Source organism: Lithobates pipiens, unplaced genomic scaffold (assembly GCF_037356315.1).
Source record: "Lithobates pipiens isolate NorthernLeopardFrog02 unplaced genomic scaffold, aLitPip1_a1.2 Scaffold_8, whole genome shotgun sequence".
NCBI classification, from domain to species: Eukaryota; Metazoa; Chordata; class Amphibia; order Anura; family Ranidae; genus Lithobates; species Lithobates pipiens.
The window spans coordinates 402,712,556-402,729,185 of record NW_027507903.1 but is presented as its reverse complement, the minus strand read 5'-3'; the positions used below and the strand labels follow the sequence as shown (position 1 = coordinate 402,729,185).

The window sequence follows — 16,630 nt, the reverse complement described above, 5'->3', positions numbered from 1 at the left end:
TACTTCCTTCACTCCTCTTCCTGTTTATATTGGGGTCTCCCAAGATTCTGTTTTTGGACCTCTTTTATTCTCGATCTACACCTCCTCCCTGGGTCAGCTGATAGCCTCCCATGGTTTTCAATATAATTTTTCTAATGTTTTTCATCACCCACAGTTACTACCTTTTCTATCACTTGACCCCCCCCCCCCCCCCCTTTAGATTGTAAGCTCTAAACAGCAGGGCTCTCTGATTCCTCCTGTATTGAGCTGTATTATAACGGTACTCTCATGTTGTAAAGTGCTGCACAACTGCCCCATGTGCAAGGGGCCTCAGGGTGCATCTATGGTCAAAACTGAAAACCATATAATTATTTCCACCTTGTATTTCAATTATATCTAGCCTATTCATATCAATCGGAATGCTCCTAAAGTTTAAAAACATACTTTTTTAAGAATCACACACATTTACTTCTCTGGATTCTGTGACACATATTCAGTAAGCTCTTTGAATATGCACTGCTTGCGTCATACTTTTTACAGAAAACCTACCTTATGAACTACAGATGTGCTGAGAAGAGGAGTTTCAGAAAGTGGAATCAGAATAGGAATAACTGTTTGCAGGTAGCAAGGTGCCATGCCACATATAATCCTTAGACATTAAAAGTAAACAGCAGATTAGGGAGCTGAAAATTATGCAGGGAATCCAGAAAGTTGTGGAAAGAGACGGCCAGCAGACAGGCAGCACTCACAACATGAAATATATGAGATATTTCCAGGGCCATCTTTAATATTGATTGGACCCTGGGCAAAACATTTCTTGCCCAGCCTGGCAATTTCACTCTCTACCTGCTCTGAGACATACAATAAATAGCAGCTAGACTTAAAATCTGTTTACTGTATCAGATCAGGCAGAAATTGCGATTGGTTTTCAGCAGTTATAGCATATCATTACTGCTTACTGACTGGTTGCTAGAGGTTAAAACACACATTATGGCTCACTGATTAGTTGCTAGAGGTTACAGCACATCATCACCTCACTGCAGAGGACCATGATATACATATGAATGCTGCCTTTATTTACATATCAATGCTGCCGGCCAAAGCTATTTACTTACTAATGCTGCTGCTATTTACATATGAATGCCGGTTATTTACATGTAAACACAGGGTCTGCAGGTGAGTAACTTGTAAACAACAATAGGGCAGAGCTGGGCAGCATTAGTACCAGAACTTCACACTGAGATATCGGGACATAGCATAGGACTAAAACTTCAAGGGACAAGGAAATTTAAACTGGGATAGTTGGCAAGTATGAGGCAACTGCTTTGGGCCCCCAACAATGACAGGGCCCAGGGCAGCTGCCCCTTTTTCCCTGTCTTAAAGACGGCCCTGGATATTTCAAGGAATAGTATTGTATTGTTTGTATTTCCATTACAATGATGATATATAGTGTATGCTGGGTGTGTAGATCCTTTTTGTTAAGAACTGTATTAAAACCTGTCCCAAGGTAACCTTTGATTAATAAACACAGATTTATGCAAACATGCACATTTTCCAGTCGGGAACCCTTGAAAACTATTTTCAGTCTCGAGGCACCCCAGTCTAAGGCCTGGTTCACATTATGGTGATTTAGGGAATTGCAAAATTGCGCACGTTCCTGACATGCAGACAAACACACTGCTCTTTACCAGACATGTAGGGATGTCATTATTCTTAATGGTACCCCCACACATTGGCAAACATGGTGCATTTCGATGCAGCACAATTAGAAGAAAAAAGATAAGGGAATTCTTTCCCTGTGTTTCTTTGGGGCAGCCCACTGAAACTAATTTGTTGTCCTATCATCATGCAGCTATATGTGAACTAAGGGCCTGTTTACATGTGGGGTTGAGGGGTGGTAAAACCAAGCACTTTTGCTGTATTTTTACCATCCCAACTGCTTACCCTTTAGCTGCAAAAGAAGCTGCTGGGGGGTACACATGCTGTGGCTGGAAGTATACCCCCAGGGGAATGGGGCTGTGCTGCAACCACCCCACAACTGTGTGCACTGAACACATTTTCTGCATAGTGATGATGCAATTAGGGGGTTATAACAGGAGGTGAGGAGGAAACATATTGCCCGTTCACTGCCTGTAAAATGCCTCTGAAAAGCAATCTGATCATGGATCACTTTTCAGAGGAACTGCCTTTTCTTGCTGGTATTATGAACAAGCCATAAACAAAATCAGAAATAGGGGTTCCGGTTTAAAAGTAATTTGAATACATACACACGCATTTACTGTATACATATATACTGTATATATTGTATGTATATATTTATATATACAGTTGTGCTCATAAGTTTACATATCCTGGCAGAATGTATGATTTATTGGCCATTTTTCAGAGACAATGAAGCCATGTATTATCATTAGGGATGAGCCGAACACCCCCCGGTTCGGTTCGCACCAGAACTTGCGAACGACCCCCGCGTTCGGCACGAACGTTAGAACCCCATTGAAGTCTATGGGACTCGAACGTTCGAATTGGAAAGTGCTAATTTTAACGGCTAATATGCAAGATAGTGTGCTAAAAAGGGTTTGGCGATCTGCCTCCTGCCTCAGGGGACATGGGTCACTGCAAAAAAAAGTTTTAAAAACTACCGTTTTGGCGGGAGCACTGATTTTAATGACGATTAAAGTGAAAAAAAAAAGTGAAATATTCCTTTAAATATGGTGCCTGGGGGGTGTCTATAGTATGCCTGTGAAGTGCCACGTGTTTCCCGTGTTTAGAACAGTCCCTGCACAAAATGACATTAAACGGAAATAACACCATTTAAAACTGCTTGCGGTTTTAATGTTATATCTGGTTCCTGTAATATGGTTGAAAATCATTCAGAAAAATGGCATGGGTAGCCCTCCCTGCCCATTACCAGCCTATTTGGGTCTTGTACGCATATTAAGGGGAACCCCGTACCCATATTAAAAAAAGGAAATGCGTGTGGCCCCCAGGCCCTATATACTCAGAACAGCAGTATACAGGCGGTGCAAACAAGACAGGGACTGTGTAGGTTTGTTGTGTTAAGTTGAATCTGTTTGTCATTTTCAAGCGGTACATTTTTAAAGTGTAGCTCCAGTCAAAAAAAATATCTTTAAGCTTTTTGGAAAACATAGGGAAGGGTTATCACCCCTGTATAATTTGTTTTGTCGTCCATCTTTTTTCATCTCACTTGCTGTTGTCTCCTTCCGTTTGCAAGTAGGAGATGTTTGTAAATTGGATGTTTGAAAGTAGGGGCCTGCCCTATATGCTCTGCAGAAATGGCGGAACAAGGTGTTGGTTTTGCAACAACATTGTAAGCCCTCAAAGTGACTCTTGGTGGCCGCTGGAGCGCCCTGCTGTGAACGATTATATCAAGAATTGTAATTACATGCCATTGTTGAACAGTGGTAGAAAAATTGACCTTTGGTGGTTGTGGTGCTGGTGCCACAACACTATAAGTCCTCACAGTTACTCTGGGTGGGCACAGGAAGGGGCCCTCCTGTGAAATATTATATCAAGAATTGTAATTACATGTCCCTGTTAAACAGGGGCAGAAAAATTGGGCCTTAGGCACTGGTGCCATCACACTGCAACCTCTGCCATACACTCTAGTTTTATTGCAGGAATTAGCCCTGCTGCAAAGCATTGCATCAAAAATTGTACTTAAACGCCCCTGTTAAACAGGGGCAGAAAAATTGGGCCTTAGGCACTGGTGCCATCACACTGCAACCTCTGCCATACACTCTAGTTTTATTGCAGGAATTAGCCCTGCTGCAAAGCATTGCATCAAAAATTGTACTTAAACGCCCCTGTTAAACAGGAGCAGAAAAATTGGGCCTTAGGCACTGGTGCCATCACACTGCAACCTCTGCCATACACTCTAGTTTTATTGCAGGAATTAGCCCTGCTGCAAAGCATTGCATCAAAAATTGTACTTAAACGCCCCTGTTAAACAGGGGCAGAAAAATTGGGCCTTAGGCACTGGTGCCATCACACTGCAACCTCTGCCATACACTCTAGTTTTATTGCAGGAATTAGCCCTGCTGCAAAGCATTGCATCAAAAATTGTACTTAAACGCCCCTGTTAAACAGGGGCAGAAAAATTGGGCCTTAGGCACTGGTGCCATCACACTGCAACCTCTGCCATACACTCTAGTTTTTTTGAAGGAATTAGCCCTGCTGCAAAGCATTGCATCAAAAATTGTACTTAAACACCCCTGTTAAACAGGGGCAGAAAAATTGGGCTGCTGGCATCACCCAGAACCAAAAATGTTCTTCCAACATATCAGCGGAGGAGGAAGAGGATAGACAATCAACATAACAGGACAGTCACTCAGCATCAGCATAGGCAGTCTTGAAGGGATGTGGTATTTCAAAAAAAATTATTCGGTTACATCAGCTTCAGGTGCTTGGTAGCTGTGGGTGATCCAAGACTGATTCATCTTGATGAAGGTCAGTCGATCAACTGATTCGGTGGACAGGCGCACCCTGTGATCGGTAACGAAGCCACCAGCAGCACTGAAGGTGCGTTCCGAAAGAACGCTGGATGCAGGACAGGCCAGGAGCTCAATTGCATACTGTGCAAGCTCTGGCCAGTGATCCATCCTCAAGACCCAGTAAGCCAGAGGATTTTCAGTGGGAAAGGTGTCCAAGTCTGACCTTGCCCCTAGGTATTCCTGCACCATGTAAATTAGACGCTGGCGATGGGTGCTGGAACCAATCATACCTTGGGGCTGCGGACTAAAAAATTGTCTGAACGCATCAGTCAGACGGCCACCTTCTCCACCGCTCCTTCTGACTGATGCCTCAGCAACACGTTGTCCAGGACCAGGAGTTTGTGACCTCCCAGTCTCTGGGAACGCGTTGCACAGAGCTTTCTGCAAGGCCTCCCGGAGATGTCTCATCCTCTGCTCCCTCTGCGATGGCAAGATAAGGTCGGCAACCTTACCCTTGTACCGTGGATCAAGGAGAGTGGCCAGCCAGTAATGGTCACTAAGGACAACATGATCCGCAGCTACCTCCTCCCAGCCACGTACAAGTCCACGTGTTTCTTGGGACTGTAAATCATCCCTATAAGACTGCTGCTGCTGATGCTGAGTGCCAGCCTCCACCTCCATGCTGACACAATCATCCTCCTCCTCCTCTTCCTCCTCCTCACCCTCTTCCTGTGTGATGGGTGGCACAGCAGGAACACTGTCTGGATAAAGGGGGCCTTGAGAGGCAAGGAAGTCCTCCTCTTCCTGCCTCTGTTCTGCCTCAAGTGCCCTGTCCATTATTCCACGCAGCGTATGCTCCAAGAGGTGGACAAGAGGTATAGTGTCACTGATGCATGCACTGTCACTGCTCACCATCCTTGTGGCCTCCTCAAACGGTGACAGGACAGTGCATGCATCCCTGATCATGCCCCACTGGCGTGGTGAGAAAAAACCAAGCTCTCCTGACCCTGTCCTGGTGCCGTAGTCGCACAGGTACTCATTGATGGCCCTCTGCTGCATGTGCAGCCGCTGCAGCATGGCCAATGTTGAGTTCCATCTGGTGGGCATGTCACATATAAGGCGGTTCTTGGGCAGGTTCAACTCCTTTTGGAGCTCAGCCAGCCGAGCACAGGCATTAAATGATCGGCGGAAATGCACACAGACTCTCCTGGCCTGTTTCAGGACATCCTGTAAGCCGGGGTACCTGCCCAAGAACCGCTGCACCACCAGGTTAAGGACGTGAGCTACACAGGGCACATGGGTCAGTTGTCCCTGTCGGAGGGCGGAGAGGAGGTTGGTGCCATTGTCGCAAACCACCATTCCTGGCTTAAGCTGGCGTGGCGTCAACCACCTCTCGGCCTGCCCCTGCAGAGCTGACAAAACATCCGCCCCAGTGTGGCTCCTGTCCCCCAAACAAACCAGCGCAAGCACGGCATGGCATCGTTTTGCCTGCGTACTTGCGTAGCCCCTGCAACGCCTACGGAGCACCGCTGGTTCTGAGGACAGAGCACTGGAAGAGGCCGTGGAGGAAGAAGAAGAGGAGGGGGTGGAGGAGAGAGGTGTGTCACAACCAATAGTAGCATTTTGGAGGCGTGGTGGCGGAACAACCTCCAATACTACTGCACCTTGTCCTGCATCCTTCCCAGCAGCCAGAAGAGTGACCCAATGGGCCGTGAAAGACAGGTAACGTCCCTGTCCATGCCTGCTGGACCATGAGTCAGCGGTAATATGCACCTTACCGCTGACCGCCCTGTCCAGCGAGGCAAGGACATTGCCTTCCACATGCCGGTAGAGAGCCGGAATTGCCTTCCGTGAGAAAAAGTGGCGTTTGGGGACCTGCCACTGAGGAACCGCACATTGTACAAACTCACGGAAGGGGGCCGAATCTACCAACTGAAAAGGCAGCAGTTGAAGTGCTAGCAATTTAGCCAAGCTAGCATTCAACCGCTGGGCATGTGGATGGCTGGGAGTAAATTTCTTCCGCCGGTCCAGCAGCTGGGGCAGGGACATTTGTCTGCTATAATCGGACGTGGATGTACCACTAGCAGAGTTCCCGGAAGCACTTGGCTGTGACACACCTAATTCTACACCTTCATTCCTCTCAGAACAGGTTTCAGAGAGGACTGAAGGTCTAGTGGGGTTGGAGATGCCAGCTGATGAGGAGCAAGGAGAGGTCCGCTTTGTTCTTTGGTGTGGGTCTTTGAGGTATGCTTGCCAACGAGCTGCATGGCAGGTCAACATATGTCTGGTCAAGCATGTGGTGCCCAAGCGGCTGATGTTTTGGCCACGTGAGATACGCTTGAGACATATGTTGCAAATAGCAGCGGTGCGATCTGATGCACTCGTCTCAAAAAAGGCCCACACCAAAGAACTTTTAGAATAACGCGCAGAGGAAGCGCTCTGCGCAGAGGAAGCGCTCTGCGCAGAGGAAGCGCTCTGCGCAGAGGAAGCGCTCTGCGCAGGCGGAGCTCTGCGGTGTGATTCAGTCGGTGTGCTGCCCCTAAGCTGGCCCCCGGAGGGCATCCTGCCTCGTTGGACATGTGCCTCCTCCTCCTCCTCCTCCTCCTCCCTCCTTCCAGGCACCCATGTGGAGTCAGTGCCCTCATCATCCCCTCCCTCTTCATCGCTGTAGCAAACCTGGCAGTATGCTGCAGCTTGTGGAACATTACTGCCAGATTGCTGTCCTTCTTGAGCATCCCCTCTCTCTGTGCTCACGCTACTGCCTTCCTCTAGCTGAGTGTCATCATCAGAGCCCACCAAACACTGGGCATCCTCCTGGAGCATGTACCCAACACTGTGCTCAAAGAGTTCAGGAGACTCCTCAGGAGGACGTGGTGGGTCTAGGGAAGGAGTCACTGATGATGACATTGAGAGGAGGGACGACGATGTGTTGGCAGCTGCTTTTCTACTACCCTGAGACTGGGTGAGAGAGGATGAGGAGGATGAAGAGGGCTTGGTCATCCACTCTACCAAGTCGTTGGCATGTTGCGGTTCAACATGTCCAGCTGCAGAAAAGAAGGACAAGCATGTCCCATGGCCACGTGCTGATGACAATGCACCGCGTCCCCGACCAGCACTGTTGTCTCTAGACACAGAGCCTGCTTGCCCTCTTTTATCGGCTCGCGCCTGTCTGCCTCTCCTTGCTGGCCTTCCAGACATGGTAATGGCCTGAAGGGAGTTGGGTAAAACAGTAGTTGGGTAGTTTATATTGTGCTGGAGGCACACAACACCCACTAACTCCTGCAGATGCCTTTTTTATAGAACAGCAGAGTTAAAGGGGTATATACAGATGTATACTGTGCTGTGCTGGAAGCACACACAACTTCCAATAACTCCAGCAGATGCCAATCGGGCCCAAATACAGAACAGCTATGTAGGTGGATAATAGCGGTATGTACTGGGTACAGAGCAGGCACACAGCACGCACTATCTCCTGAGTGACACTGCTGACTGCAAGCTCTATTGTTAAAGATGGACCACTAGCTATATAGGTGAGGTGAATATCATGGTGTATACTGCGGTCAGGGCACGCAGACAATAACAAGAAAACAGCAGAGTTAAAGGGGTATATACAGCTGTATACTGTGCTGTGCTGGAGGCACACACAACTTCCAATAACTCCAGCAGATGTCAATCGGGCCCAAATAGAGAACAGCTATGTAGGTGGATAATAGCGGTATGTACTGGGTACAGAGCAGGCACACAGCACGCACTATCTCCTGAGTGACACTGCTGACTGCAAGCTCTATTGTTAAAGATGGACCACTAGCTATATAGGTGAGGTGAATATCACGGTGTATACTGCGGTCAGGGCACGCAGACAATAACAAGAAAACAGCAGAGTTAAAGGGGTATATACAGCTGTATACTGTGCTGTGCTGGAGGCACACACAACTTCCAATAACTCCAGCAGATGTCAATCGGGCCCAAATAGAGAACAGCTATGTAGGTGGATAATAGCGGTATGTACTGGGTACAGAGCAGGCACACAGCACGCACTATCTCCTGAGTGACACTGCTGACTGCAAGCTCTATTGTTAAAGATGGACCACTAGCTATATAGGTGAGGTGAATATCACGGTGTATACTGCGGTCAGGGCACGCAGACAATAACAAGAAAACAGCAGAGTTAAAGGGGCATATACAGCTGTATACTGTGCTGTGCTGGAGGCACACACAACTTCCAATAACTCCAGCAAATGACAATCGGGCTCAAATAGAGAACAGCTATGTAGGTGTATATAGTGGTATGTACTGGGTACAGAGCACGCAGACAGCACGCACTAACACTACTGACTGCAAGCTCTATTATTAAAGCTAGATCACTAGCTATATAGGTGAGGTGAATATAGTGGTGTATACTGCGGTCAGGGCACAGACAGTAACCACTACACAAGAGCAAAATAGTAAATCAGCCAAAACGATTGGTGTGTAACTGTGTTGAAGGTACACAGAACACCCACTGCTTCAGATGCTAACAAACACTACACGAGGCCGCCTGAAAGGCAGCTTTATATAGTGTGGGGCGTGCACTACACTGTCTGAGCTATGATTGGCCACAGGCAGGATGCCTGTGACCAACCATTGCTCTTCCCGCTACTGGCGCTGCGATTGGCCAAGCATGCGGGGTCACAGTGCATGCTTGGCCAATCGTGAGACAGCAATGCATTGCACCATCGCAGTGCATTGTGGGCCACACGAATTTTGCCGCGAACGGCCCAAACGTTCGGAATTCGGCGAACGCACGAACGACCGATGTTCGAGTCGAACATGCGTTCGACTCGAACACGAAGCTCATCCCTAATTATCATTCATCTGTGTTTACTCTTTTTAAATAATAATGGCAACAGAAACTCCCCAAATGACCCTGATCAAAAGTTTACATACCCCTGTTCTTAATAGAGTGTATTGCCCCCTCTAACATTAATGGCAGCTTGAAGTCTTTTGTGGTATTTATGGATGAGGCTCTTTATCTTCTCAGATGTTAACGCTGCCCATTCCTCTTGGCAAAAAGCCTCCAGTTCCTGTAAGTTCTTGTGCTGTCTTACATGAACTGCACATTTGAGATCTTCCAGAATGGCTCAATGATATTGCAGTCAGGAGACTCCGTACCATTGTTTGGTTTATTTCAGAGCCTGACGTGACTCAGCCTCATTAGCCGATAGCAGGCAGTAGCCTTCCAACAACTGATTTTGGGTCACAGGAGAACAGGCATTTAATTAGACATGTGCATTCGTTTTCGTCCGAATGCATTTTCGTCCGAATTTCAGCTATTTTCGTTTTCGTTTTGACAAACGATAACGAAAGCACAAAATCCGAAAAACGAAAAATCCGACATAAATAAATGCTTTATTTTCGTTTTCATTGTTACAACAGTTCGATATAGAATAGGAGATTCGACATGACTCTGACAACAATCTGTGTCTATAGAACCTGTGTTCGAATGTGCCTAACCTTACCTCTATTAGTCCAAGATTATATAGAGAAAATATTCGACAGAGAAAAAAGATTTGACAGAGAGAAAAGATTCTGCAAGATACTGTCCTAAAAAGTGTTTGGGGACCCGGGTCCTGCCCCAGGGGACATGGATCAATGCAAAAAAAAGTTTTAAAAACGGCCGTTTTTTCGGGAGCAGTGATTTTAATAATGATTAAAGTGAAACAATAAAAGTGTAATATTCCTTTAAATTTCGTAGGGGGGGGTTGTCTATAGTATGCCTGTGAAGGGGCGCATGTTTCCCGTGCTTAGAATTGTCCCTGCACAAAGTGTCATTTATGCAGGAAAAAAAGTCCTTTAAAATCACTCACAGCTATAATGAATTGTCGGCTCCCGTAATACAGAGAACACTCATTGAAAGTCATTGATAAAAAAATAAATAAATAAATAAAAAAAAAAAGCGTGGGGGTCCCCCAAATTCAATTACCAGGCCCTTCAGGTCTGGTATGGATATTAAGGGGAACCCTGCCTCAAATTTAAGAAAAAATTTGACGTGGGGTTCCCCCTAAATATCCATAACCAGACCCTTCAGGTCTGGTATGGATATTAAGGGGAACCCCGCGTCAAATTTAAAAAAAAATTGACGTGGGGTTCCCCCTAAAAATCCATACCAGACCCTTTATCCGAGCACGCAACCTAGCAGGCCGCAGGAAAAGAGGGGGGGACGAGAGAGCGGCCCCCCCTCCCTCCTGAACCGTACCAGGCCACATGCCCTCAACATTGGGAGGATGCTTTGGGGGTCTGTGACCCCTCAAAGCACCTTGTCCCCATGTTGATGAAGACAAGGGCCTCATCCCCACAACCCTGGCCGGTGGTTGTGGAGGTCTGCGGGCGGGGGGCTTATCAGAATCTGGAAGCCCCCTTTAACAAGGGGACCCCCAGATCCCGGCCCCCCCCCTGTTTGAAATGGTAAGGGGGTACAAAAGTACCCCTACCATTTCACAAAGAAAGTGTAAAAAATGGTTAAATAAAACAAACACACTTTTGAAAAATTCCTTTATTAAAAATAAAAAAATAAAAAAAAGATTCCAGCGGCGGTAATCCACTCTTGCTATCCAGCGACGGACGGTCATCTCTCCAGCGATGTCTCATGTCATCCAGCGCAGCGAATCCTCCGTCCTTCTTCTGTCTCCGTGGAGGAGACACTGCAAGGATTCCGGCGGGTGACGTTTCTTATATACGGAGGGCGGGGCCACCCGTCACCTGACCCCGCCCCCCTCTGACGCAAGGGGAAACCCGGGGTTCCCTGTGACGTAGGGGTGACCCGCACCCCTCTGATGTAACACAGGCAGGTTTCCGTTACATCAGAGAGGGGCGGGGTCACCTATACGTCACGGGGAACCCCGGGTTTCCCCTTGCGTCAGAGGGGGGCGGGGTCAGGTGACGGGTGGCCCCGCCCTCCGTATATAAGAAACGTCACCCGCCGGAATCCTTGCAGTGTCTCCTCCACGGAGACAGAAGAAGGACGGAGGATTCGCTGCGCTGGATGACATGAGACATCGCTGGAGAGATGACCGTCCGTCGCTGGATAGCAAGAGTGGATTACCGCCACTGGAATCTTTTTTTTATTTTTTTATTTTTAATAAAGGAATTTTTCAAAAGTGTGTTTGTTTTATTTAACCATTTTTTACACTTTCTTTGTGAAATGGTAGGGGCACTTTTGTACCCCCTTACCATTTCAAACAGGGAGGGGCCGGGATCTGGGGGTCCCCTTGTTAAAGGGGGCTTCCAGATTCTGATAAGCCCCCCGCCCGCAGACCTCCACAACCACCGGCCAGGGTTGTGGGGATGAGGCCCTTGTCTTCATCAACATGGGGACAAGGTGCTTTGAGGGGTCACAGACCCCCAAAGCATCCTCCCAATGTTGAGGGCATGTGGCCTGGTACGGTTCAGGAGGGAGGGGGGGCCGCTCTCTCGTCCCCCCTCTTTTCCTGCGGCCTGCCAGGTTGCGTGCTCGGATAAAGGGTCTGGTATGGATTTTTAGGGGGAACCCCACGTCAATTTTTTTTTAAATTTGACGCGGGGTTCCCATTAATATCCATACCAGACCTGAAGGGTCTGGTTATGGATATTTAGGGGGAACCCCACGTCAAATTTTTTCTTAAATTTGAGGCAGGGCTCCCCTTAATATCCATACCAGACCTGAAGGGCCTGGTAATTGAATTTGGGGGACCCCCACGCTTTTTTTTTAAATTTATTTATTTATTTTTTTATCAATGACTTTCAATGAGTCTTCTCTGTATTACGGGAGCCGACAATTCATAATAGCTGCGAGTGATTTTAAAGGACTTTTTTTCCTGCATAAATGACACTTTGTGCAGGGACAATTCTAAGCACGGGAAACATGCGCCCCTTCACAGGCATACTATAGACAACCCCCCCCCTACGAAATTTAAAGGAATATTACACTTTTATTGTTTCACTTTAATCATTATTAAAATCACTGCTCCCGAAAAAACGGCCGTTTTTAAAACTTTTTTTTGCATTGATCCATGTCCCCTGGGGCAGGACCCAGGTCCCCAAACACTTTTTAGGACAGTAACTTGCAAATTAGCCTTTAAAATGAGCACTTTAGATTTTGAACGTTGGAGTCCCATAGACTTTAATAGGGTTCTAAAGTATGCTGTATACTAGCTCCGTCGAATCTTCTTTATACATTCGACAGACACCATAAGCCTTCAAAGACAGATTCGACCGTGATTCATGTGGATTTTCGGACGAATGCAATTTTTGAACGAAAAACGAAATAAATAAAAACGAATTTCGGAGTAACTAAATAAATTAAGTTTTCAGACGAAAACGAAATTCCGAAACGAAATATTTTACTCTGCACATGTCTACATTTAATCACCACTGGGCTTTTTATTTTTTGCTAAATAAATTAAAAAAGACCAAAACATTTTGAAAAAAAAATGCTTCCATAGTTTGTTATAAAATTTTGCTAACCAGTAATTTTTCTCCTTCACTGATGTATGCTGATGAGGCTGCACTGATGGGCACCGATAGGCTGCACTGATGAGGTGACACTGATGGGCACTGATGTGGCCACACTGATGAGGTGGCACTGATGGGCACTGATAGGCTGCGCTGATAGGTAGCACCGATAGGTGGTGCTGATGGGCACTGATAGGTGGCACTGATAGATGGTAATAATGAGCACTAATAGGCAGAACTAATAGGTGACACTGATGAGGAGGCACTGAATGGCAGCACTGATGAACACTGATTGGCAGCACTGGTGGGTACTAATTGGCAGCACTGGTGGGCACTGATAGGCAGCACTGGCACTCTTGGGACTGCACTGATAATCAGGACACTAATAATCAGTGCCCTGATTATAAGTGTAGATGTCCCTTTCACAGGACATAGTGATCAAAGAGCACACCGTCCCTGTGTGCCATGATGGCCGAGATCACAGGGGGACATCATATAACGTTCCCTCCCAGAACAGGGCGTCCGTGCTGTAGCCATAATTTGGCTATACTGCGGTCAGCAAGAGGTTAAACATACTTCTCTTTTAGCAGTAACTCCAAGCAGTCAAAAAAAAAAAGAAAAATATTGTAATAATGGATACCTTTTCATTAAATACTTTTGGAGACTAACATTGAATAATTTAATTTGCTTCATATTTGATGACAGGTACTGGCAAAAATTATAACCACATAAGACCTTTCCAGATCTGCATTGTTAAAATTATAGAAATCTGACTGATCAAATTGTATCCTCTTATTGGCCAAAAAATCACCGTACAATTATCATTGCATGCTCGGAAGATCTTTCTTTGTCCAGTTCATGTTTTGAAGTGTACATATTGCAATAACAAAATTTATATTTTAAAAATATACTTTTTCTTCCAGGTGAATATGTTGTCATGACAACCCACTTTCACTTAAAAAGGAAGATTGGATACTTTGTAATTCAAACCTACCTGCCATGCATTATGACAGTTATACTATCCCAAGTATCTTTCTGGCTCAACAGAGAGTCTGTTCCTGCAAGAACTGTGTTTGGTAAGTTTCAAGAAGCTGATCTTTACATGGCTGTCATTGTGGAGCTGGACATATTTACAGTATGTTGTGTCTTTTTTGTACTGTTATTTCTAAATGCTGCTAAACCTAATTATTACATTAAAAAATCATGGCTCGGAATATATACTTGCATTACAGTTACTGCTAAAAATTAGAGATTTTTTAAATGCTTTTGATTCATCTGATCTATTTTCACTCTTACTTCCACCCATACCACGTTAAAATATTCTAGTCTGCTATTTTTTCCCCATTGCTTTTTACATTGTTTAGTAAAATCATACATGGCCCAGTCTCTATCAAATAATGCAATGTATGACGCAAACCCCTATATCAGGAAGGATGTAAGCATGTGTAAGTCTAAAGCCTCATACACATGATCGGATTTTCGGCAGGGAATTGTGTGATGACAGACTGTTTGCCTAAAATCTGACCGTTAGTATGCTCCATCAGACAATTGTTGTCCAACTTTCAGCCAACAAATGTTGGATGGCAGGCTAGTAAATTTTCGGCGGACAACGGTCTGTTGTCAGATTTTCCTATCATGTGTAAACAAGTCTGTCACACAAAAGTCCAAAGTACAAACACGCATGCTCTGAAATCAATGCTCACAAAACAAAACATAAGCAGAGTGTGCCCAAAGGGGGGCGTTCAAGAACTGAAATTCGACATCACTATGTTCGTGTTTGTTGGCCAACAATTGAGTACCGTTTTTTATGCAAGACAAGTTCCTAGCAAACGCCCTTCGGAAGTTAGTCTTCGGATACCAACCCAAATGACAGTTTGACTTGGGTGGTTGCATTGTACTAGCAAAATAGGTTACCTTTTCATTAAATACCAGCCTATGCTTATAGACACCGTGTTGTTCCATATCAACCAAAATGTTCCAAAAAGATAGTAGGCAGTAAGGTGCCTATTTAAAATGGCAAAAATGCAAGGATCTTCTGTATTTTCTATGCCCCATAAAGTCCTCCACTTTATAGAATAACAAAAAAACTAATTGTAATTAAAAGACATTTTACTTGTTTCAGAGTAGAGGATATATCATAGATCCTGAAATTCTCTGTAGTAGTCTGAGCTACATACAATAATAGCCATGGTCTTCTGGGTGCTACTCCTGCAGCTTCCCCTCTGCACACTGAACACAGGACATCATTCATTCAGAAGCACTTAGAGGATCACTTATATCACTGTATGTGGCATTGACTAATACAGTGATTAAAATAATCAAACAAGCACTGCACTAATATAAAATACATGAATAATAAAAGTGCTGCTACTTAAAAATAAAATAATATTGCAGTGTAATATTGCAGTTGCAGTGTATTGTGTTTTGTCACTTCCGACCTCATCACTGGGGCCCCCCTTTGACAAAGTCGGAAGTGACAAAATGCATTAGAAGCGTGACTACACAGCAACTGGATATTGACGCTGGGAGTGCAATCTGTGAGTGTGAGCTAGGAGAGATCTGAGACACAGCATGCAGGCACCCGGCATGTAACAAAAAGCGTTTTATTTTTAATCATGATGTAAGAGGTTTTACACTATTGGAGGCTCTGTGTTGATTTTATCTCTACATGTGGAGAGAGGTATCATCTATTTTTCAGTCTGGATAGATCTGAGCAGAGCTTTGGATTGTCAACTGCTTGGAGCAAGATTAATTGCATATACGATTGAATTCTATACAATCTGGTGAGCATCAGTCTATAAGGGTGTGGAATTGGCACTTGATCACTTTGGTGAAGGATTCTTGGTGATTTAAGTTTAAGTTTTTGTATGAAGATTTGCACCACTTTTATACAATGGACTTTTGATTTATGAGTTTTTTGATATAGACATTTTTCGAATATGGACACTATTTTTTAAATATTCCTATTTTTATATTCATGTATATTATTTTCATTGCACTACTGTGATTGAGTAGTTTGACACTACATCTGTTTTCACCTATTTTACATAATACAGTGATTGTCAACATCCCCTGTGGTACTCTGAATATTTGACACTCACAGTACATCAAGCAAAGCTTGATCAATGTAAGCACAGAAAAAAACATAGTTTCTTTTAAAAACGTCTAAAAAAGTCATTTTTATAAATATATCTGCAGCAATCATCTCTAATCTCCATCTTAGTATTTTTTACATTTGCCATTATGGTTCTGCTTTTTTTTTGTTATTTCAAACAATACGTGCCAATGTGGGCAACAACTCCTATTAGCTGTAGGAGTAGCAACACAATAAAATAGCAGTAATTTATATCACTTCAGGTCGCAACATTGTTCAGAGTGTGAGTGGATTGGGAAAGTTTTAGTGACATGAATGCCTCTACATTTGTCAATAGCAGCTGACTGATAGCATAATGTGTGTCCAATTTTTTGATAAAATGTATTGGAAAACAAACTCTGTTGCAAGATCCCTCAGTATACTAAGCCCTTGTACACACGGTTGGAGATTCTGACAATCAAATCCGTCGGATCTTGTCCAAAACTGTTGCATACACACGGTCAGACAAAGTTGTCGGAAAATCCAATCTTTCATTATGATGGGACTATGTTCAGGCTAGTAGCCAATAGCTTTGATGTAGGAATTTGATCTGAGCATGCGTGGCACTTTGTCCGATCCGAATTCTCTACACATG

General features: G+C 44.9%; 1 protein-coding gene across 2 annotated transcripts in view; it reads left to right on the top strand.

Moving 5' to 3' along the window:
- Nucleotides 1-16,630, top strand: part of GABRA1 (gamma-aminobutyric acid type A receptor subunit alpha1) — a 355,042-nt gene that overhangs the window by 250,526 nt on the left and 87,886 nt on the right. For both annotated transcript variants that reach the window (XM_077474085.1, XM_077474084.1), the window contains exon 8: nt 13,826-13,978. In XM_077474085.1, coding sequence (XP_077330211.1) covers nt 13,826-13,978 — 153 coding nt within the window. The remainder of the gene's footprint in view (nt 1-13,825; nt 13,979-16,630) is intronic.